Here is a 23,775-nt window from a genome sequence, read left to right as displayed (position 1 = left end):
TCCAAAAAGGTGTAAAGTTTATTAACATCTAAAAAGAACGGACCAGTAAGAGCTACATAATATGGGATAGTTACTTATTTACAATTTTACTGCAGGAAATACGTTTTAATCGCCATTTAAAATAATCAAAGGAGTAGAATTCTCTTCTAGAAACAGCAGTATTTCACTCTCCAGGTAGAAGACTACTGAAAACATTAAGTGACTGACCAAATTAGAAACAGATAAATGAATACCTTAAAAAAATACAAAAAGGGTAACTGCTACTTGAACATAAATTTTCACAAAATTATTCTTGTGCCTAAGTAAGACAATTGCTTAGAAAAGGTAGCCTAGAAAGAAAAAAGCAATACATGAATATGCCTTCACTTAAGTACATGCTCTCTAGCAAGTTGTAAAAGAAAAGCGGAATTAGGGTTTCCAGAGCTTTAGAAGTCCATCTTCACTGTAGGTTGCAATCAGGTTCTGATGAGGGTGATGTGCGATACCGATCACATCCTTCTCGTGAACCTGGGGAAAGTAAAGCACTGATTTAGGGGATATTGGTCTATAAAAAAGTCACTCTGAAGAGGCTTCTAGAGCTGAACGGGAAGGAGGAAGAGTGAAGCTTCCACTTCTCACCAAAGCAATCCAACCTAAGGCAGCCTCGAGGGGGGCTAAAACACACACACCAAGAACTCAAATGAGGTTATCACACAAATTTTTGTACTTTTTCATGTGTGAATAATGCTTTGTCCCAAATCACTTTTTTTTTTTTTTTAAATGTTTTATTTATTTCGAGGAGAGAGAGAGAGAGACAGCGTGAGCAGGGGAGGGTCAGAGAGAGAGGGAGTCACAGACTAGAACAGGCTCCAGGCTGAGCTGGCAGTCAGCACAGAGCCCGACGCGGGGCTCGAACCCACGAGCCGCGAGATCATGACCTAAGCGAAAGTCGGACGCTTAACCGACTAAGCCACCCAGGCGCCCCCCAAATCACTTTTGCATGACAGCTGATCCTAGTCCTGATCCCTATTTTGGAAATTCTAGGGCAAGACAGTAGCTAAGACCAAATGATTCCTTCAACTCCGTGAACTTGTACTTTCCAGGCCCCTGACCTGGAGAACACTCTCCACCTCATTATTTTGCTCATGCCTCAGATCTGTACTGGAGGCCTCATAAGGCAAGTGTGCCAAGAACCATGTGACATAAGAGATTATATTCTAATATGGGTATGTATATATTATATGTTCACCATACCACACTTCCAGGACCACAGAAAACTACATTTTCCCTGTCCCCCTTGCATTTGGGTTGTGGCCATGTGAGTGAATTCTAACCAAAAAAAAATGAGGAACAAAGTAATATAAGCCACCGCCAGATAGAAGTCTTAAAAACATCTGGCATAGCCCTCCAGCTAGTTTTTCTCCTCCTGAGACCGCAGAGTCCACATATTCCAAATGACACAGCTAAACAAGGGAGGAAAACTATCCAACCATCACATTGTAACATAACAAGAAATCAACTCATATTGTGTTAAGCTACTAAATATATCACAAATCAGTTTGATAGGATAGTGTAAATAAAGTAATTTGCCTTTGAAAGGACATGGAAAGAACTAGCTTTACCTGTCACTCTGACTCCCCTGGGGAAGATATGACTACTATAACTAGCCCTCCTTTATTCTCTGCTTTATGTATACCCAACCTATCCACTTGCTGAGGGCTCAATGAAGGATGTCTTCTGAGAGGAAGTAATTCCATACCATTACTTATGGGCCATTTATTTTATTTAGTGATGGAATTTTTACATTTTTTTATCAAAGTTCACTTAGAACAGTCTAGAAAAGGTTTACTTCAGAGTTCAGAAAGACACAAGTATTAATGAAATTTCTTCAGATAGCCTTAAGTTAGTAATACTCACTGTCAAAGTTCTCTCCAGTTTGCCAGTGACTGTGCTGAAACAGTAGAGCACAAAGTCCTCGCCTACACAGTAGATCCATTCACCACGGGGAGACAGGGCACAGCAAACAAAATCACCACCTTCTCTCTTACCAGAGCTGAAGCTTCTGACAATCTAGATCATACCATACATACCCCAAGACAAAAGCAAAACATCTGGATTAGCAGCAGTTCTAAAGCAGCAGTTTTAACTGACATCCTAACATTGTTATTTTGCATTCTGGTTGTATTGTCATTGATAATTAGATCACCAATACCACACGTTGTATGCTAAGTCCTCTGGCCTGGGAAATATTTATTCCATGGATAAACTATCTCAAGTTAATCATATGTCCCAAGTTCCCAATCCCTGCTCTTTAGTCTATGGAGTCATTTTGCCCTGAAGCAAATTCATTGCCACCCAATTTCTAAATCTATACCACGGATTCTCAATGCTCTGTGGACTTACACTCCACTGTTTTCTCTATCTAAAAGAATGAGGTGCTCTCCTCATGCAAGATGGAACTCTCTCCAAGACCTTGCTTGCTCTATTTTACACACATCACCATAAATCAAGCTGAGAAAAACCAATCTCAAAAGCTTACAAGGTTGGGGTGCCTGGGTGGCTAAGTCAGTTAAGTGTCTGACTTTGGCTCAAGTTATGATGTCACAGTTCACAAGCTTGAGCCCCACGTCAGGCTCTGTGCTGGCAGCTCAGAGCCTAAAGCCTGGAGCCTGCTTCAGATTCTGTGTGTCTCTCTCTCTCTGCCCCTTCCCTGCTCACACTCTGTCACTCTCTCTCTCAGAAATAAACATTTAAAAATTAATAAAAAAAAGGTTAGAAGATTACATACTAAATAATTCCATTTTTATACCATTCTCAAAATGACAAAATCATAATAATGGAAACCAGATCAATGGTTGCCAGGGCTAGAGTTACAGGGGGAAGGTTTGACTGTAAAGGAATAGCACGGAAAAGTTCCTTTTGGGGGTGAAGAAACAGTTCTGTATCCTGACTGTGGTGATAGTTACATAAATCTACACATCTGATAAAATTTCATAGAGCTATTAACTTGTCACCTCAAACACATGTAAAAAGTAGTGAAATAGGTTTGTATTTGAATTAATTATATTGTATCAATGTCAATTTCCTGGTTTTGATAATTGTACTGTGAGTATGAAAGATGTTATCATAGGGGAAAGGCTGGGTATACAAGAACTCTTTGTCCTATACAAGCAGGAACCCAGGAAGTGGGCAATTACAGCTATTATATGGGGGCCCAGTGGATACTGCAGACCAGCCATCTCAACCATGGGCTCTTTTTGTTTGTTACTTACTTAAGTCAACCTATTTATTTGTTTAATCTCTTCACCCCAACATGGGGCTTGAATTCATGACCTTGAGATCAAGCATTATATGCTCTTCTGACTGAGCCAGCCAGGCACCCCTCAACCATGGTGTCTAAACTACAAATGTACCAGTGACATGGACTAATGGAATGGAGACAGAGTTCTAGACACCAGGCCCTGGTTCTTCTCCACGCTCAGTAGGATCCCCAAGGGCCCAAGTCAACATTTCTGTAGCACCACAACATATTCCTAGGGCCTGAGACCTCAATCTTGACACTCCTAATGTCCTGGGCACTGTAAAAGTGAGGTTCCTTGAGAAACCTGCGGGTGCCCTGATCACAAATACTTACCACAAAGACACTTTTGCACTTCTCCTATGAGAGTTCCACCCTAGATCATGTGGTAACTAGGAGATATCCCAAGTTAGTAAACCACATACTGTCTCTCCCTTACTCGGGGATTGTTATCTACAACAAAGGTTTGAACTGGGTGGGTCCACTTATACACATATTTTTTTAATTTTTACATTTTTTTAAATGTTTACTTATTTTGAGAGAGACAGAGAGCACAACCATGAGCAGGGGAAGGGGCCATGAGCAGGGGAAGGGGCAGAGAGAAAGGGAGACACAGAATCTAAAGCAGGCTCCAGGCTCTGAGCTGTCAGCACACTGAGCCACCCTGGCACCCCAGATTTTTTAAATATTTTTTTTAGTAATCTCTACACCCAATGTGGAGCTCAAACTCAACCCGAAATCAAGAGTCACATGCTCTTCTGACTGAGCCAGCAGGCACCCCATGGATTAAAAATAAATAAATACAGTATAGTACTGTAAATGTGCTTTCTCTTATGATTTTTTTTTTAATGTTTTATTTATTTCTAGGAGAGAGAGAGAGAGAGAGAGAGAGAGACAGCGTGAACAGGGGAAGGTCAGAGAGAGAGGGAGTCACAGACTGAAACAGGCTCCAGGCTCTGAGCTGGCAGTCAGCACAGAGCCCGATGCGGGGCCCGAACCCACGAACCGCAAGATCATGACCTAAGCGAAAGTCGGACGCTTAACCGACTAAGCCACCCAGGCGCCCCCTCTCTTACGGTTTTCTCAATAACATCTTTTCCCTAAGCTTATTGTAAGAATTTTAAGAATACAGTATATATTAAAACATGCAAAATATGTGTCAGTCAACTGTTATCGGTATAGCTTCCAGTCAAGAGTAGGCTATTAGCAGTAAAGTTTTCTGGGGAGTCAAAAGTAATATGTGGATTACCGAACAAGGGGTCAGTGCCCTAACCCCTGTGTTGTCCAAGGTTCAACTATATAAGGTTTTTGGAGTGATGAACCCAAAACTGGTTACTGGAAGGGCTAGGACCAAGACTTAATAATCTGGAAATGGCCCACAGGATCTGTGCAAAGGCACTTCTGGAGCACTCACCTGCCCCTGCATGTTCATGATGACCACTGTATTTGATCTGTTGCACACGACGAAGTGCTCTGGATTTTTAGGAAGCAGGATCACACTGTTGACAGTGATATCTGTTCCTGCAGTGCTGCCCAAAGATTTAAAGGTATTTGAACATTCTGTGGTCTTCATATTCCAGATCTATGACACAAAAGTTTAAGGCATAAATGGTTTTTTTTGGGGTCTAAGAATCTCTAAAGTTTTAGGGTTTAAAATAAATAAAAATTTGATTACTAAAAACAAAACTGACTCAAAAAAAGGTCTTCTTGATTTTTTTTAATAGTTAAGGTAATAAATTTTATGGTATTTTTTTATTTTAACTAATAGTAAAGAAAAATCCAGTGTGCACAAAATTAATCACCATGTTAGGATGTTGATTTGGAAGGAATTACATGGGTGTTATATGGAAACCAACTTGACAATAAACTATTAAAAAAATAAATTTAAAAAATAAATAAAAATGGTTCCCATGAAAAAAATAAAATAAATAAAAACCCACCAAAAAAAAAAAACCTTGATTTTTAATCCTATCAAATACCTAGCTTTGTCATATACATAGTAAGTTCTTACCATCTGTTTGCTGACTAACACAAAAGTCACAAAGCTGTATAATAAAACCTTTTAAAACCTATCTTTTTCCTAATGAACTGCGTATCTTTAAAATTAGCTATGTGTCAATACTGCTACTATCAAATAACCAGAAAGCTAGCCTCCTCTGGACATCAAAATCAAGTGTGGGCTTTTATGGGACCCTATCCTGAGACTCTGATCTGATAGCTCTAGGGAGAGGTATAGGCATGTCCATTTTTAAAGAGCTCCACAAATGATTCCAATGTACAGCTGGAACTGTGGCTTCAATGAACAGAAGCCACAATGCTGAAACACACATACGAGCATCCATGAAGTGGAAGCCACTCTTGGCCATGTATATTACCTCTCCCAGCCCAGCATCTCTTCCAGTAATAGTTCCCTACCCTAATGCCTTTTACCTTGCCCTTCTTCTGGGCTGTTATAAACAGAAGGGGTTAAATCAGACATCATAGTTACTGAAATCTGAGATGTGCTCAGAGAAGGAATGGACCAAATGTTGTGCTGCCTGGACACCACTCACTTAATGAGGTGTATGTATGTATATATGTATGTATGTATGAAGTCTCAAAGGCATGGACTATGTTGTGTTTCCTTTGTGCTTTCAACACAGCTTAGCATAAAATGGATGTTGACTACCTATCAACAGGAGGAAATTACTACCCCAATTGCCACAGTGTTTATTTTCATTCATAATAAATACTGTTATCATCTGCCCCAATCTCCTCTCTAAAGCCCAGTTGCCTAGGAGAGAAATGAACATTTTAGTGATCAAGAGTTAGTCTAAGGCTTCCAGTGTTTTCTGTCCAAAAAGTCAGTGAGATGCTTTACCCTACTCACTTAAGAACTAAAGGAAAAGACCACAGAACAAAGCTGGATAGACAGGCCACCTCCCACTGACACTTTACAGATTGTAAAGCCCATATTCAAAGGACAAAGAGGGCAAATCCAATGACTAAAGTACTGAGTTCTGTGTATTTCTCCATCCTGAGGAAGACTTCTCCAACCCTCAGGTTTCTGGTTCAATTCCCAAGCAAGAACAAGCAATTTCAGAGGGTGTTCTTTTAGGTATTTGTGTTAAAATGTTTCGGTCTTCTGCCACAAACTACACACTTACATAAGGCAATTTAAAAGCAGGTCCAGAATGTAAATGGAGTGTCTCAAAGATCTCCAGCAATTTTCTATGTGGATTTCTCATCTTTTCTAAGAAATGAAGCCTGCTATTAAAATAACTAAATCTCTTAAGGTACTGAAGATCCATTACTTTCAGCTGAGCACTGAGGACAGTAAGTATTTGAGGGATGGTTTAGTTCCACTCTACACCTCTCCTGCCCCTCTATAAGTGCTGTTGGGAAGGCGCCTAAATGTGGGAGCCAGGTGGGGTTGATGAGGCTGTGCAAAAAAAAGAGATTTGTAAACCTGACTGCTGTGGATGAACCGTGCCTATAACAAGACAGAATTCAACCACTATAAATGGGGGATGACCTACATATAGGCCTCCACACCCTTTTTCTTTTCCTACATATGATAAATGTTTTGATTATGTAGGTTTGAAACTTGGGGTCCTTAAATAGGGATTCCCCAGAGAATATTGGTATTTTCTCAGACTCACCTCATTTATGGCTAAAACTGCTAGGAAAGAAGTTCACTCCATCACAATCATCCTCATTATCACCACTGAAAACTCTTCAAAGGACAAAAGCAGAAACCCCAAAATAAACCAGTAGCAAATACTTAACCTTTACAGTGCCATCAGAGGATGCACTAATAATATAATGGCCATCTTGTGTAAAAGTTGCTTCATTAACAAAGGAGGAATGGCCACGAAATTCCTTCAGGGTTTTCCCAGATTTTAAACCATGAATTCTATCACAAACAAAAGGAAATGAAAAGAACAATTAATATTTTATAGATTACAACTGGGACCAAATGTTGAATACACTTTCAATGAATTACAGAAGCTCAAGTTATAATATCCTAGGGGGAGAAAGAGTACTATACAGTCAGGTATGCAATGTAATTTTCATTATGTCAAACAAAACCAAAACAAAAGCTTGGCAAAGAGACTGCAAGAAAACATGCCAATAATACCACAGGCTTCTGTTCAGGGACAGATTTGGCTATATTTGTAATATGCCCTCTATGGTGATTCTGATGCAGGTAAGCCCAAAAATCACACTTCAAGAAACATGAAAACACTGCTATCATCCCTTTCTAATCTCTCTTCTGGGTAGACTCAAATGGAGAAAATAATAATGAGGTCTCCTTCACTCTCCAGGTAACACCATGTTGGTGAAAGTGTAAGGAATCACTACTACCTCCCTCCAGCACTTCATCATTGCAAACTCAAGTAAGGGCAGTTTGGGGACTTTTACTTACCTAATTGTCTGGTCAAAAGAGGCACTAAGGATCTGACTGCTATCCTTAGAAAAACTTAGACAGGTGACACCTTTACTGTGTGCCCTTTCAAATCTCCTTAAACACTGTCCACTCTGAATCTTCCATACCTTTATTTAAAAAAAAAATAGTAAAAACTTGTAAATAGAGCATCCTACTCTAGCCTGCAGAGTCAAGCAAGAGGCAATGCTCAATAATGTACTAAAAAAGCATTAAAAATGCATGCTAACAGCTGAGTATGTCTGCTTCACAATGTGCAATAAGTGAATCCTCTGAAATTTAAACCTCTTTCCTTATAGATTATTAAAACAAAAATTTAGACTCAAAGTTCACTTAAGCAGAGACCGTTTCTGTAGTTTATCTAGCTCTGGGTGTTTCACCAGCAATTAAATACAAACTACAACTAATCAAATAGAGAGCTTTCCATTCCCTAAACAAACCCCAAAGTACAATACATCATTTAAGGTGAGCCAGGGTGATACAGCAGAAAAGGCGTGATAAGCAGATCTGGACTGAAGTCCCAATCTACCACTTACCAAATGTGTGACCTGAAACTGATTACTGGACCTCCCTAGGCAGAGTTTTTATTAGGATTAAACAAGAAAAAAGTAATTAGCATAAATTTCATGTTCAACAAACAACAGCTGTTACTAAGCTATCACATGTAGAACACTACCTCATTGCAGAAGTCTCAAAATGTCTATATATGAGAGTTTGTGCCATTAATAAATACCTTGATTTTTCCATCTTGGGCCCCAGTTGCTAACATTTCTGTATCTCTGCTGAAACACATGCAGAGGACAGCATCATCCATCATCATAAAGTTATCCTGGGCCTGGTACTTAAGATCCTAAAGGAAACAAAGATAAGCAGTTACCATAGTAACACAAAACCCCCAGTCACTCAAGAGCTCTACAAACTTACTAAAAGCAGAGTAATGGATGGTGTCTACTCTAAATTTCCAAAGCAAATAGTAGTGCCATGCATACATGTTCCTAATGAACTGACAGTGATGGGAATAATTTTACACAACCCAAAGTAATATAAAAAAATTCCAACATAATACCCTAAATCTTGTGCTTAATGACCTTTTTTCTATGCAAAATCCCCCTACAATTTCATAGTGTACATTTTTTAAGTTTATTTTGAGAAAGAGAGAAAGAGAGAGAGAGAGAGAGAGAGAGAGAGAGAGAGAGAGAATATCCCAAGCAAGCTCTGCACTGTCTACACAGGTTGATGTGGGGCTTGAACTCATGAACTGTGAGACCATGACCCAAGCCGAAGTTGGGTATTTAAGCCATCCAGTTGCCCCCATATTATACATTTTTAATATATCTGAATTTATTTGAGGTATGATGTGAAAAACCAAGGTCTTTTCCAAATCATCAGCTACCTTTCCTAAAACCATGTACTGATTAATCTACTTACTTGTGATGTTTCCTTTATCATCCATTATTGTTCAAAATAAAGTATCTTTATTTTTTCCTGATTAAAAAGTAAGGCTGTGTCACAGTTTAAAAAAAAAAAAATACTATAAGGAAACATATAAAGTAGAAAGTGAAAATCACACATGAATTCACTACCCATGGAGTGGAAGTTACCACTCTATGGTAAAGATTACATTTTAAGCCAGTAGTCAATAAATACCTATTTAGGGAAAAAATTAAATTGGATCTACACCAACTTCATCCCCGTAAACAAATTCCAGATGGACCAAAAATTAAATATGAAACATAAAAAGCACTACAAGTTGTAGAAGAAAAAGATGAATAAATGTGATGATACAAAAAAATCAAGTCTATAAAATAAAATGATGGGCAAAGTCAAAAAGTCAACATTGAAAAAGATTTTCAATACATATTACAGAGACTGATTTCCTCCAACTATAAAGAGTCCCTAAAAATCAGTAAGAATCCGAAAGAAAAATGGGCAAAGGATGTGAAGACTTTACAGAACAGGAAATATTGGTGGCTTTTCACATATAAAAACATATTCAACTTCATTCACAGTAAAAAAACACACAATTAGTACCACAATTAGTTAGACTGGGAATAATAAGTAACTGCCTACATATACGTAGAAATTCCAGAAAGGTTACATGAGAAACTGCTAACTCAGGCTGGTCCAAGGAAGGTAAGTGACCAGCTGAGGGACAATGGGTGGAGCACGACTCTTTACTGAATAACTTTTCTATTTTATAAAATGTTGTATCAGATCTACATTTTATAATTTAAAAATAAATTTATACTGTAAAAATAACAGAATTTAAAAAACTAGATAATTCACCCACTAGAAAAGTTAAGATATTTTAAATACTTTACCTTTCTGATTTTTCCAGTCGTAAAGTTCCAGACTTCAATGAATCCATCAACAGACCCAGTGACCAAATACTGACCATCTGGAGAAAATCGAGCACACTCCACATGTGATTTCTGACCAAACTGTTTCAAATGAAACAATGAAACAGATGCATTTTTATCTAGTGACCTTAAAACAATTTCCATGTTAACCTTTTGCGAAATCCTGCTCTAGCACAAAGTCATGGCTGGCCTATGTGACAGAGTATCAGAGGAGCATTTCTGTATCTGGACACAGAGAGAGAATGGATAGATTTTCTCTGACCAGTTTTAGGTCTGAGTTCTCAGCTGAAACTAGTTTTTTTAATGTGAAGTTGGTATTTCCAAAGCGGTGTAAAACAACTATACTTAAGCAGACTTAGAACAAATAATCCTATTAACTTAGTAAGTTTTTACCTGAAGCAGCTACTATTAGCATGACTCTCACACTCAACTTAATATGAGATAATGTACATTTATGGGGGGAAAAAATCCATTTTTTCAAAATAAATGTGTTTTCCTATACTATTTTGAAAACAAATTTTCCATCCTAATTCTTATTATGACCTTCATTTAATTAAGTAATAACGTGTGGCTGACTAACTCTAGAACTAATTAAGGTGACAGAATATTTACCTAGGAAACGTATCCTGAGCATTTACAGCAATGATGTTCCCAACAGATTGAAACTACAGAACATGAGATGACAATAGAGAAATGCTGTATTATGAATTTCATTTTAAATGGAAAAAAGGAAAATGTATATAAAAGAAAATCTTGGCCCAACAGCATAATTACAGCAAATGGATTTCTATTTGTCTCAAAGCTTCAGCCAGGTAAATAGTGGTGCTGCTCAAAAATATCTTTACATGTGAATCAGAACATACAATCCAGGAAAGATAAAATCAAAGCACTAAGCCAAAGTCCTAGATTTGAGGAATACTAAATATTTTCAAATCCATGAATTCAGGAAGAACATAAACTGAGAGAAACTGTAGTATAAAGGAGATGCTGAAGTAGCAAATATACTTGTAATTCTGGGAACTCCGACAATTACTTGAGTGTGCCTTTTCCTAGAAAAGTCTCAGATTAAAAAAATTATAAAAACAAAAAACAAAAAGACAAGAACTAGCCATGAGATGATAAATTATTTTCCTCAAATGCCACACAAGCCTACCTTAACAACCCATGCCTGGTACTTTGCCTGACACATAGCAGGCAAAAACACCAATGCTGAACAGGACAAATGCACAGAAAGTTCATAGTTAGTTCCAGGTAACCAAAGAGGAACCATACTTCCAAATGAAGGCTTCCTGGGAGGAAGTGCAAGGGCAGATGATGGGCCAGCCGCCAAATTTGTGTCTACTTGGTTACACATCTGAGGTGTGTCACTGCCAGACCCCAGGAGGACCCCAGGGGTCACCAGCAGCAATGCTGAATGTTGTCAGAGCTGGAGAATGAGTTCTGTTCCCAAACCCAAGCTCCTGGCACAGGGCCTAGCTGAGCAAACACATACAGAGTCCCCAACAAATGATTATCAAATGGCTGAGTACCTAAAGACCCTACCTTAATATGCCTGCTCAGTTGTGTAGGAAACTTTTCTTCTTCCACATCTTTGACAGCCGCTTTGCCTCGGAACAAATCTATGGTCATGCCAGGAGGAAGCAATCCCTGGTGCTGCTGCCACTTCAGTGCCTATGAGGGAAAAAAAAGTACAGTAATCTAACCTACAGATCTTTTAAGATCTGGTCCTGATTGCTCAAAGCCAAGCCTAAAAGGATCAAGTTAACTTCCAGAACCAAACATCTTTGGCCAATCAAATATAACATAAGCTATTTGACTCTGTGTGTCCCAGGAAGACAAGCTGATCTCAGCTGGGAAGGGGACTCTGAGAGCTAAAAGGTCCATACTTCCGTATCTATTTTCTTATAGGTTTGACTCTTATTATAAACTTTTAAGCTTATTTATTTTCAGAGAGAGACAAAGACAGAGCGAGAGCAGGAGAAGAGCAGAGAGAGAGGAAGAGGGAGAATCCCAAGCAGGCTCCATGCCATCAACTAGGAGCCCAACGTGGGGCTTGAACCACAAACCACGAGATCATGACCTGAGCCAAAACCAAGAGTCGGATGCCTCAACCAACTGAGCCACCCAGGCACCCCAAATCCTTTTTTTATCATTATTATTTTAATGTTTTATTTGTTTCTGAGAGAGAGAGACAGACAGACAGACAGAGTGAGCACGGGAGGGTCAGAGAGAGAGGGAGACACAGAATCCGAAGCAAGCTCCAGGCTCTGAGCTAGCTGTCAGCACAGAGCCCGACGCAGAGCTTGAACCCACAAACTGTGAGATCATGACCTGAGCCGAAGTCAGATGCTTAACTAAGCCACCCAGGTGTCCCCCCAACTCTTAATACAAACAAAATTTGGTGGAACAAAAACATACACTCAGATCAATAGAACAGAATAGAGAACCCAGAAATGGACCCACAAACATGTAGCCAACTAATCTTTGACAAAGCAGGAAAGAATATCCAATGGAATAAAGACAGTCTCTTCAGCAAGTGGGGCTGGGAAAACTGGAAATTAAGACAGGAAGCCATCAAAATCTTAAAGGAGAAAGCAGGCAAAAACCTCTTTGACCTTGGCCGTAGCAACTTCTTACTCGACATGTCTCCAGAGGCAAGGGAAACCAAAACAAAAATGAACTACTGGGACCTCATCAAAATAAAAAGCTTCTGCACAGCAAAAGAAACAATCAGCAAAACTAAAAGGCAACCGACAGAATGGGAGAAGATATTTGCAAATGACATATCATATAAAGGGTTAGTATTCAAAATCTATAAAGAACTTAACAAACTCAACACCCAAAACACAAATAATCCAGTGAAGAAATGGGCAAAAGACATGAAGAGACACTTCAAAAAAGACATCCAGATGGCCAACCAACACATGAAAAAATGCTCAACATCACTCATCATCAGGGAAATAAAAATCAAAAGTACAATGAGAAACCACCTCACACTTGTCAGAATGGCTAACATTAACAACTCTGGCAACAAGAGATGTTGGCAAGGATGCGGGAAAAGAGGATCTCTTTTGCACGGCCGATGGGAATGTCAACTGGTGCAGTCACTCTGGAAAACAGTATGGAGATTCCTCAAAAAATTAAAACGAGAACTACCCTACGACCCAGCAATTGCACTACTAGGTATGCTGTTTCAAAGGGACACATCCACCCCAATGTTTATAGCGGCACTATCAACAATAGCCAAAGTATGGAAAGAGCCCAAATGTCCATCGATGGATGAATGGATAAAGATGTGGTGTGTACACACACACACACACACACACACACACACACACACACACACTATGGAGTATTACTCAGCAATCAAAAAGAATGAAATCTTGCCATTTGCAACTACATGGATGGAACAAGTGGGTATTATGTTAAGCGAAAGTAGTCAGAGAAAGACAAATGTGTGACTTCACTCATATGAAGACTTTAAGATACAAAACAGATGAACATAAAGGAAGGAAAGAAAAAATAAAATAATAACCGGGGGGGAACATAAGAAACTCTTAAAAATGGAGAACAGAGGGTTGCTGGAGGGGTGGGGGAAGGGAGATGGGCTAAATGGGTAAGGGACATTAAGGAATCTACTCCTGAATCACTGCTGCACTATATGCTAACTAACTTGGATGTAAATTAAAAAATAAATTAAAAAATTTCTCAGGAAAAAAAATTAAAATTAAAATTTAAAAAAAATTAGGGAAACAAAAATCTCCCACAGTTCCAACATCCAAATACAGCCACCGTTAGTTAGTAGCCTATGTATACCTTCTAGTGTTTTCCACTTTACATGTGTTTAATTAACACTGTAATTACACACTATACATAAAATATTATTTTCTCCTGTTTTTCACCTATCAGATCATACAATGACATACCTATCATTTGTGGCTGTCAAATATACCCTTTTTCTGGTGAATGTTTAACAGTTTAATTAATATATTAGTGGATAATCACACTGCTACCAATTTTTCACACAGCTAAAAATAATCCTGCAAAATGGGCGTCTGGTTGAGTTAGTCGGTTAAGCATCCGACTTTAGCTCAGGTCATGATCTCGCAGTTTGTGAGTTTGAGCCCCAAATTAGGCTCTGTGCTGAGAGTGAAGAACCTGCTTAGGATTCTCTCTCTCTCCCTCTCTGTCCCTTTCCCACCTGTGTTTTCTCTCTCTCAAAATAAAACTTAAAAAAAAAAGAATAATAATAATGTCACAACAATACATTTGAACAATAAGGCCTTTACTATTTGGGGGATAATACTCACTTCGAATAGATTCCCCGAAGAGGAATTACTGAATCGAAAAAGAATATGAATGGTTAAGCCTCTTGATATACATTGACAAAGTGCTTTCCCAGAAAGTTGCAACTTCAACTGGTGTTTATGACTGAACATGGGGAGTGGGAAAATCACAGATTCTGGAGACTAATGGTCCTAGGCTGTTATCATTTGCCAACTCTTATTTTGACTCCCAATTTATTTCCTCTTGACTCCCAATTTATTTACTGTTTATTCATGTTCTCTGCCCACTTATCTATTCTATTTATACTATTTTTCCTATCAATTTGTGAGCTTTTTTTGATGTGATCCAGGTATTTATGATTGCCAAAAAGAATGTTCTCCCAATCTAGTTTTGATTATAGTTTTATAGGTTTCTTTTTATCTTAAGTTAAACTCTTAAGTGTTTTTTTTATTGTTTTATAGGTGTCTTTTTATCCTAAGTTAAACTCTTAAGTGTTTCTTATTGTTTTATAGGTGTGTTTTTATCCTAAGTTAAACTCTTTAAGTGAATTAAATTTGTTATCTTTCCCTTGGTGCCTACTCCCTAATTATAGGAAGTCTTTCCCTATCAATAAGTTTGATACATTATCTTCTGGCTTTTCTATTTTCTGACATAACTTTAAATCTATATGAAATTATGCTATATAAAATAGGAGAAGAATCTGATCTGACCTTTTCCCTCATTCAAAAGTGCCCCAGTTTTACTGCAAGGAGGCTATTTATATTACTACTAATCACTTGTATCTTGCGCTATCTATAAAAATCTCTTACTCTAGGTAGCTTTCAATAACAACAACACTAGTAATACTACTACTAAAAAAAAAAAAAAGTCACCAGCAGCAGCTCCCATTTACTGAGTGTTTACAAGGTGCCAGGCAGGGGCACTTTTGTGGCTTAGTTTGGTTAAGTGTCCAACTTCAGTTCAGGTCATGATCTCACGGTTTGTGAGTTCAGGCCCCACCTCGGGCTCTATACTGATGGTGTAGAGCCTGCCTGGGATTCTCTCTCCCTCCGTCTCTGCCCCTTCTGCAGGCATGCTCTCTCTCCCTCTTTCTCTCTCAAAATAAATAAACTTAAAAAAAGAAAGTTTACAAGGTGCCAGGCAATACAGAAAATGCTTTAAATGCATCATCTCATTTAATCCTTACTATAACACCAAGATGAGTAAATGGAATCAGAAAAGTTAGGGAGGCATGGGGCGCCTGGGTGGCTTAGTCGGTTAAGCGTCCGACTTTTGCTTAGGTCATGGTCTCACGGTTAGTGGGTTCGAGCCCCGCGTCGGGCTCTGTGCTGACAGCCAGCTCAGAGCCTGGAGCCTGTTTCAGTCTGTGAATCCCTCTCTCTCTGACCCTCCCCTGCTCACGCTGTCTCTCTCTCTCCTAGAAATAAATAAAACATTAAAAAAAAAAATTTAAAAAAGAAAAGTTAGGGAGGCATCTGGCGGGCTCAGTTAGTGGAGCATGCAATTCTTGATCTTGGGGTTGTGTGTTTGAGCCCCATGTTGGGTGTAGAGATTACCTCAAAAAAAAAAAAAAGAAAAGAAAAGAAAAAGTCCAGAAAAGTTAGGTGATATGTTAAAAACCACATTAGCTGGTAAGTGAGAGAGCTCAGATTCTAACCAGACTAAACATTTGTTCCACTGTGCCTTTGACAGTGTCCTAGCACAATGATCAACTCGAATGATCAAGCTGTCCCCAATGGAATGATAACTTCCATGGTCACCCTAATTCTAACTGACTCGAGAGCTTATGCTCCAAACTAATCAATACTGCTTCTCCCAGAAAAAAGGCGGCTGGCGCAATGGCACAGCTGTTGGTGCAAGCAGCTCTACAGCTAGTCCCCAATTCTTAGGACGTCTCACTTCTTTAGCTCGTACATATACTTTATGTGAAGGAAACAGTATCAGGAGTTCAGGGTAATTTCAGTTTCACAGACTATGAATTACCTGTCCCAGCAATGCCATGAGACGAGATGGAGGCACCACACTGACTTCCCCAGCTAAGGCCTGGGCAATTGCTGCTCTTCTCTTCTCTTTGCTACTTCCATCTGGGTATGCCTGAAGAAGGAGAGGGATAAATATTATTTCTAAGAAGCGGTCACAGGATAGGAGTGTGCTTAAAGACAACAGTAATAATCAAGCAGAAACATTTAAAAAAAAAAAAGATAAAAAGAACAACCTGGTTTAAGAAGGGACTAATTATATTAATTAGTTAAGATGAATTCCCAGTTCTCCCCACTTGCATTTCAAAAGTATGAGCTGGGAGAGAATTGAGGTCAGCCAATCCACACTATTATTTCTGAGGAGAGTCTAAGTAAACCACATCAAAGCCAGCACTGTTTTTCCACTTTTTTGAAAAATTTGCAGAGCTGAGGATTCTTTTAGTAATTCTTTGGTAATTTACGACTCCCAGCCCAAAAGTCCTTCGCACCTCTAAGCTGAATCCTTTGATGGTAATCTAAACCTCTTTCCTTTATCCTAATGGCTTCTGTGCGTTTACCCTAACTCCCCATTATCCAGTACCTATTAAATTTTTCTTCCTCCTATTTAGGTTAGTATAGGGCTGGGTGAGAAATAATGAAACTATACATATAATAAAGTTTGGAAGAAGAAAAGATTGAGTCACCATGTTCTATAAGTATGCATCACTGGCTAAGACAAAAGCACAAGCTTTCTAAGAACTTAAAAAGGTGAGAGAAATTGCACTTGCTGGGCCAAAGGACACAAATACACAGTGAATATACTAGCAGTCTGGCAGCACTTCAGGGTCAAATAAGTACTTGGTCTAATGTGGAAATTATATCAGAATACATTTGCTGCTTCTTTACTTACTGACATACAACCTTCTAAAAATGGGATGCATATGGAAAGGGAAGGCCTTCAAATACTCAGAAAAAAAGAACAAGATTATTCTCTTCAACCAACATATATAAACAGAAAAGTATTATTTTCAAAAACTGAATCAAAATCACAAACAGTATCCAATAAAATGTAAAAAACAGGTTACACTATTTCTAGAGTTAACAAGAGTTTCTTCTCATACCTCACGAGGATCAAAATAAGACCTGGCCAAGAGGTTCTCCAAATGAATATACCGCTCTGGCTGTGTTTGTTTTAACATGATCATGGGATCAGTCTGTCTCAGGAGTGACCTGGCAGCTCCCAATTCACGCAGCTCTATCAATTCCAGAACAACCTGGACAAAATTGAAAGAAAATGTCTGTTTCAACGCATTCTCTTAGTACTGTTTCTTCTTTAGCAGTTTCTGATTCAGAGATGGCCTCCTAACATGATTTCCACTATAGGGAAATGTCCCTTCCTCTTTTCACTAGCATTTTCTTTTCTTTTTTTTTTTTTTAATATTTTTATTTATTTCTAGGAGAGAGAGAGAGAGACTGCATGAGCAGGGGAGGGTCAGAGAGAGAGGGAGATACAGACTCCGAAATAGGCTCCAGGCTCTGAGCTGGCAGGCAGCACAGAGCCCGACACAGGGCTCAAACCCATGAACTGCGAGATCATGACCTAAGCGAAAGTCGGACACTTAACCGACTAAGCCACCCAGGCACGCCCTCACTAGCATTTTCAGTTGGACAAGTGAAGCAATTATAAATAGTATCTTCAGGGTACCTGGGTTGCTCAGTTAAGCCTCCGACTTCCGGTTCATGAGTTCAAGCCCTATGTTGGGCTCTGTGCTGACACCTAAGAGCCTGAAGCCTGCTTCGGATTCTGTGTCTCCTCTCTCTCTGTCGCTCCCCCACTCCCACTCTACCTCATAAAAAAATTTTACATACATACATAAATAGTAACTTCAATCATCCAAATTCCATCCATCATTTTTACCCACCCATTTCCTCTACTCTCAGGCTTCTTGTTCAGAATACAGAAGCTAAAGAAAGCCGAAGATAAGAATATCTCCATAGGCTTCCGAGAAACCTTTCTCCAGTTCTAAATTTTCTTTAGAAAATTAGTTAGTAATTACTGAACTCCTGAGGACTGTAAATAAACCAACTATCCTATTTTTATTTCAAATAACACTATAGTCTTATTTCCAGAAAGCCCATTCTGTTATCATACAAATGTATAGTAACTAATTTGTATGATCTTTGTCCTGATTTTCTGGCACGGAGCTTCTAAAAACCTGGGAATTTCCCCCAGTGATAGGAATATCTTCATTATTAATGAGCTCCTTGCATCACTCCTGAGATTGTGCTAATGAGACAGCACATGGAAAGAGCTGGTTGCCAGAAAGACCAACCAGATGGTCAGAAGGTTGAGGCTTTGAGCCAACCCACCCTCCAAGGAATGCTAGGGAGCTAGAATTGAAAGTAACCCGAATAAAAAACCCCAGAGGAGCTTCCTAGTTGGTGAATACATTAATAAGCCAGGTGAGAGAGACGCTCTGATTCCACAGGGAGAGAACATTAGAAGCTCTGCATTCAGGATCCTTCCAGACTCACTTTTATGTGTCTTCATTCGGCTGGTCCTGATCTGTATCCTTGATAATAAAACTATAACCACAAATGCAGCACTGTGCTGAGTTCTGGGACTTGTTCTAGTGAGTTACTAATTCTCAAAGGGCCATGGGGACCCACATATGCAGGCAGCTGGTCAGAAGTGTGGGTGGCCTGAGGCCCCAAACAAGTGCAGCTTGTATCTAAAATAAGGGCAGTCTTGCAGAGGACTGAGCCTTTAATTTGCAAAGTTTATGCTAACTCTGGGTGGTTAGTGCCAGAACTGAATTGTAATATACACTACTTGGTGTCAAAACAGCTCACTTAATGATCACTTAAAAAATAAATTTAGAGACACCTGGGTAGCTCAGTAAGTTAGAAATGTCTGACTCTTGATCTCAGCTCACATTATGATCTCATCATTCCTGAGATTAAGCCCTGCATTCAGCTGTGCACTGACAGCATGGAGCTTGTCATCTGCCCTTCCCCCACTCATGCAAGCACATGCATACATGCCTGGTCTGTCTCTCTCTCAAGATAAATTACTAAACATTAAAAAAAAATTATTTTAATTTAGTATAATGTTGGCTTTTCCAAAAAAAAAAGGAAAAAAATATAAAGTAGCACCCAAATCTTGGCGGTTAAGTTTTAAGGATTGTTACAGTCCCACAGTGCTTCCTGATGCTCCCCAGTGAGGGGGCCCACAATAAACCAATTCAAGGAGATTGGCATCACCTCCACTCTTACCTGTTCATAGAGGTCAATGAGGGTTTTATCTGGCAATTTCAAAGACTGTATAGCCTGTAAAACAGTATCCCAATGGCCACTATTAATGTCAGCCACAAAACTCTCAATGCTGTCCACAGTATTCAGAGACACGGTAGTTTCTTCCTGTAACGTGGCTAACGCCCGATGTAAACTGTTCTCCTTCAAGTACTGCATGATAAGACGGATCACACTAAAAAAAGAAAGCAAGAAACCCAGCTCAGGAATCCTCACTCACCAAAGAGGCCAAACCATAAAACCAATCCCAGCTTATTTCTTCTATTCAACCATCCTCCTTTCACTAGTTACTTCCCATTTCTTTATCATGTAAGTAAAACTTCCTAAAAATCTCCAAGTTACAAGAGACCCTGAGGATTATCCAGTCCTACCTTCATCCCAGAGATCCAAGGATTAGGGTCCGGAAAGGGGGAATAATTTGCCCAGGGTCTCACAGTCAGCTAGAAAGGGAGCTGGTACCAAGGTGATGCTTACTTACTTCCAGGACCCAAGATCTTTTTATTATGCCAAGTTTCTTATCAATATGTATGATTATACTGTTGTACACTTTTACGAACTTTTTAAACCCAGTCATTGACACAACATACTCTAAATGCTTATAGGGTGATTTGGTCTATTTTTTTAAAAGACAACAAAAAATATGAATTGGAGATTTTCTTACTAGGGATCTGCTGAACACAAATGAGTAGAACTATACTGTATGTAAAAGCAAAATAAAGTAATACCTACTCACCACCTTTATTACCAAATATTCAAGACATGTAAAATAAAAACATTGTGAATTCACTTTCCCAAGGAAAAGAGGAGCCAGGCAATTTCCAAATATTGAGAGAATAAGCAACCGCTTTCAGCATGTGACAGAAAACTCAGAAGTTATAGTTAAATATAGTTATTTATAGTTAAAACATCTTGCTCTTGGGTTTAATAATAAGGGATCTGGTGAAAGATCTGTTCATTAGACTATAAAATCTCACTGTATAATGTTGTGATACACTGTTTTCCTTCTTTCTTTAAAAGTGCATATGTGGCTCACACTGTATTTCTACCAGACAGCAAGAGTAAAAAAGGTCAGACTGTCTCAGTTGGAAGGGATTTCATATTGGAATTTAGTCAATTCCCCCTCTCAGGTAGAAATAGTAAACATAAAACAATGACCAATGTTTATTATGTACTTCTTATATACTAGGCACCATTAGAAGCATTTTAGACACTGATTCACTTACTCCTCAAAACAAGCCTATGAGGGAGGTATTACCATTATATCCATTTTGGTAAGGAATGACCAAAGTAAAGAGATAAATGGAAAAATGAAGGTTCAAACTGACAGTGTGGCTCCTGAGCACACATCTCTGACTGAAAAGCAAACACCCTCTTCAAAATTCCTGCAGAAGAAAACTGATCACTGCTACTTGCAGTAGCCTCTTCTTTCATGGCCCCTTTAAGAGATAATCAGGTTTTGATCCCAGCTACTCTAGTACCTACTATCCATCTATATTCCCAAATAAAACACCCTCCCTGTAAAGATCTCCAGTAAATCAAATTTACTTTCTTCAAACACAACATACAATTGACTCGGACAACATGGGGGTTAGGGGAACTGACCCAGTATGGTCAAAAATCTATGTTTAACTTTCAATTCCCCCAAAACTTAACTGTTAACAGCCTGCTGTTGACCAGCCTTATTGATAGAAAATGTTACCAAGAAAATCATTAAGAGAAAATATACCTCCAGTACTGTACAGTACTGTACTAAAAAAATCCTCAGATAAGTAGACCTGTGCAGTTCAAACTCATGTTATTTAAGGGTCAACTGTAACACATAAAGACCTAAAAGCTTTAGAGATAGGCTGGGATTTGAATCAGAGTTCTGTCACTTACTGTGACCTTGAGCAAGTCAGTTAACATCTCTGTGCCTGTTTCCTCAACTGTTAATAAAAATACTTACCCTGTAGGGTAGTGAAAGGGTTGACTATACTGTTTACAGTGTAACTAGCATAGAAAATACTCACTAAATAGCAGCTATTACTGATAATAAAAGCATGCAGGGGCATCTGGCTGGCTCAGTCGGTAGAGTGTGCAACTCTTGATCCTGGGGTTGTGGGTTCCAGCCTCACACTGGGTGTGGAGAATACCTAAAATCTTAAGAGTAAAAAACGGGAGGGGGGGGACACCTGGGTGGTTCAGTCAGTTAAGCATCTAACTTCAGCTTAGGTCACTATCTTGCAGTTCACGGGCTCATGGGTTCAAGCCCCACATCCAGCTCTGTGCTGAAAGCTCAGAGCCTGGAGCCTGATTCTGATTGTTTCCCTTTCTCTCTGCCCCTCCCCCACTAATGCTCTGTCTCTCTCTCTCTTAAAAATAAACATTAGAATACTTTTTAATTAAAAAAAATTTTAAAGCGGGGCGCCTGGGTGGCTTAGTCGGTTAAGCGTCCGACTTTCGCTCAGGTCATGATCTCGCGGTTCGTGGGTTCGAGCCCCACGTCGGGCTCTGTGCTGACTGCCAGCTCAGAGCCTGGAGCCTGTTTCAGTCTGTGACTCCCTCTCTCTCTCTGACCCTCCCCTGCTCACGCTGTCTCTCTCTCTCCTAGAAATAAATAAAACATTTAAAAAAAAAAATTTTTAAAGCAACCATGCAGCAACCCAAGGATGGGAGAATGGATGGTGTACACTATTTATTTAGACCCCAAAGCAGGGAATCCTTTCCAACTCCTGCCCTGCCTTAGCTGTCTCTTAGTTGCCAGTGCTATCGTTCTTCTTTGCTTTCTTTTTCTCCACAACACTTATTACCATGTTAAGTCTCATATTTTGCTTATTGTTTTTTGTCTGTCGTCTGCCTCCCCCTATCACTACGTACATTCTTTAAGGGCATAGATATCTGTGTTTTGTTCAGTACAGTATCCCCAGGGTCTAGAAAAGTACATAGCAGACTTCAGTATTTGTTGAATGAATAAACCTCCCTTCCTCCCCTGGCAGATCTTCTGGACAAGCCCTCTCCCTTTCTTACACTAAGGGCGCAAATGTTATACCTGTTGGTTTAATTAGTAACTGCTGGCAAGGGCAAGGTGTTCACTGAAGACCTTCTTCAGTCACTCATTATCCCCCCTCCCCTCCAAGTCAATCATTCTTCTGGCCCGTCTTCAGATTCTGTCTCTTCTTTGCAGCTACAGAGAACTCACCGACTAACCAAAATTCAGCGCCAATTAGCACCTGAAAGAACAGCTAATAGCTCATTCATTCCAAAGGCAGTAATTGAGCCTTCAAGGCGTGCTAAGCTGTGGCACTAAAAGGAAAAGGAGCTCCTAGGCGCCTACACAGGTTAGTAGAGTGGACAGAGTAGCAGTGACAATACTGGGTAAGCGCTGGGCAGAGCAAAGCAGAGGGGACATGTAAGCGGAGGCAACGAATCATACTGTTTAAGAGGGTGCGGGGAGAGAAGGAAGGCTTAGAATCCAAGCTCCTTTGTGCAAGTAATTAGACTGGAGTCCACAACGGATGGGCAATTTGATCAGTCACAGTGCACGCCAGGAGACGGCGAAGGCTAAAACTCAGATCTTCAAGGCCTATCCTTCCTCCTAGCTCCGTGCAGTCTCCCATGGGGCTTTAGGATTCTCGTTCGCTACTTTCCTGAGGGCCCGCCTCCGAGGTAGCCAGATCCAAGACGCTTCTTTGTGGGCCAGGAAACGTCCCTCCACTGCCTTAGGCTCTCAGACGCCTCTCCCTGAGCATCTTAACATCCCACACCCTTCACCTCCCCGCCCCCGCCACTTCGCGAACTTCCGCCACCGCAGGACTCACTCCGAGGACTCGATTTCGATCGACATAGCGTTATCTTCACGGGCACACAGGCCAGTCCACTCTCAGGCCTAGTCGCGCAACACACCAACGACACCTCCGGCGGCCTCCTTACACCACTTCCGCTCGACGTCGACGTCCGCTCCCGGGACGGCGTGCGCGACAGACGGACGTGGAGTGCGTGAGGGGCGGAGCTCCAAGTGAATGTTACAGGTGCGCGTCTGAGCGACCACTAGGGAAGAGAATTATCGTTTCTCCCTGGGGGAAAGCTACTTACAAACAGTGGTTTGGAAATTTTCCTTCTTTGGAGGCAATTAGTTGACTAGGTTTAAAGACAGAATTTGCATTACCTGACTGAGAG

General features: G+C 39.9%; 1 protein-coding gene across 1 annotated transcript; it reads right to left on the bottom strand.

The window, feature by feature from the left end:
• On the bottom strand, positions 1 to 23,525 carry SMU1 (SMU1 DNA replication regulator and spliceosomal factor). The gene is made up of 12 exons (XM_039247096.1): positions 23,418 to 23,525; positions 19,585 to 19,795; positions 17,430 to 17,582; positions 16,334 to 16,444; positions 11,606 to 11,734; positions 10,025 to 10,144; positions 8,437 to 8,553; positions 7,686 to 7,813; positions 7,046 to 7,172; positions 4,692 to 4,859; positions 1,897 to 2,049; positions 1 to 507 (listed from the first exon to the last, which is right to left on the bottom strand). The coding sequence occupies exons 1-12, from the start codon at positions 23,441 to 23,443 to the stop codon at positions 409 to 411; spliced, it is 1,542 nt and encodes a 513-aa protein (XP_039103027.1). The 5' UTR covers positions 23,444 to 23,525; the 3' UTR covers positions 1 to 408.
• Positions 23,526 to 23,775: the final 250 nt, after the last annotated feature.

The sequence above is a fragment of the Hyaena hyaena genome, unplaced genomic scaffold, assembly GCF_003009895.1.
Source record: "Hyaena hyaena isolate Hyena2069 unplaced genomic scaffold, ASM300989v1 scaffold_289, whole genome shotgun sequence".
In the NCBI taxonomy this organism is placed as follows: Eukaryota; Metazoa; Chordata; class Mammalia; order Carnivora; family Hyaenidae; genus Hyaena; species Hyaena hyaena.
This window is presented reverse-complemented; position numbering and strand designations above follow the sequence as displayed.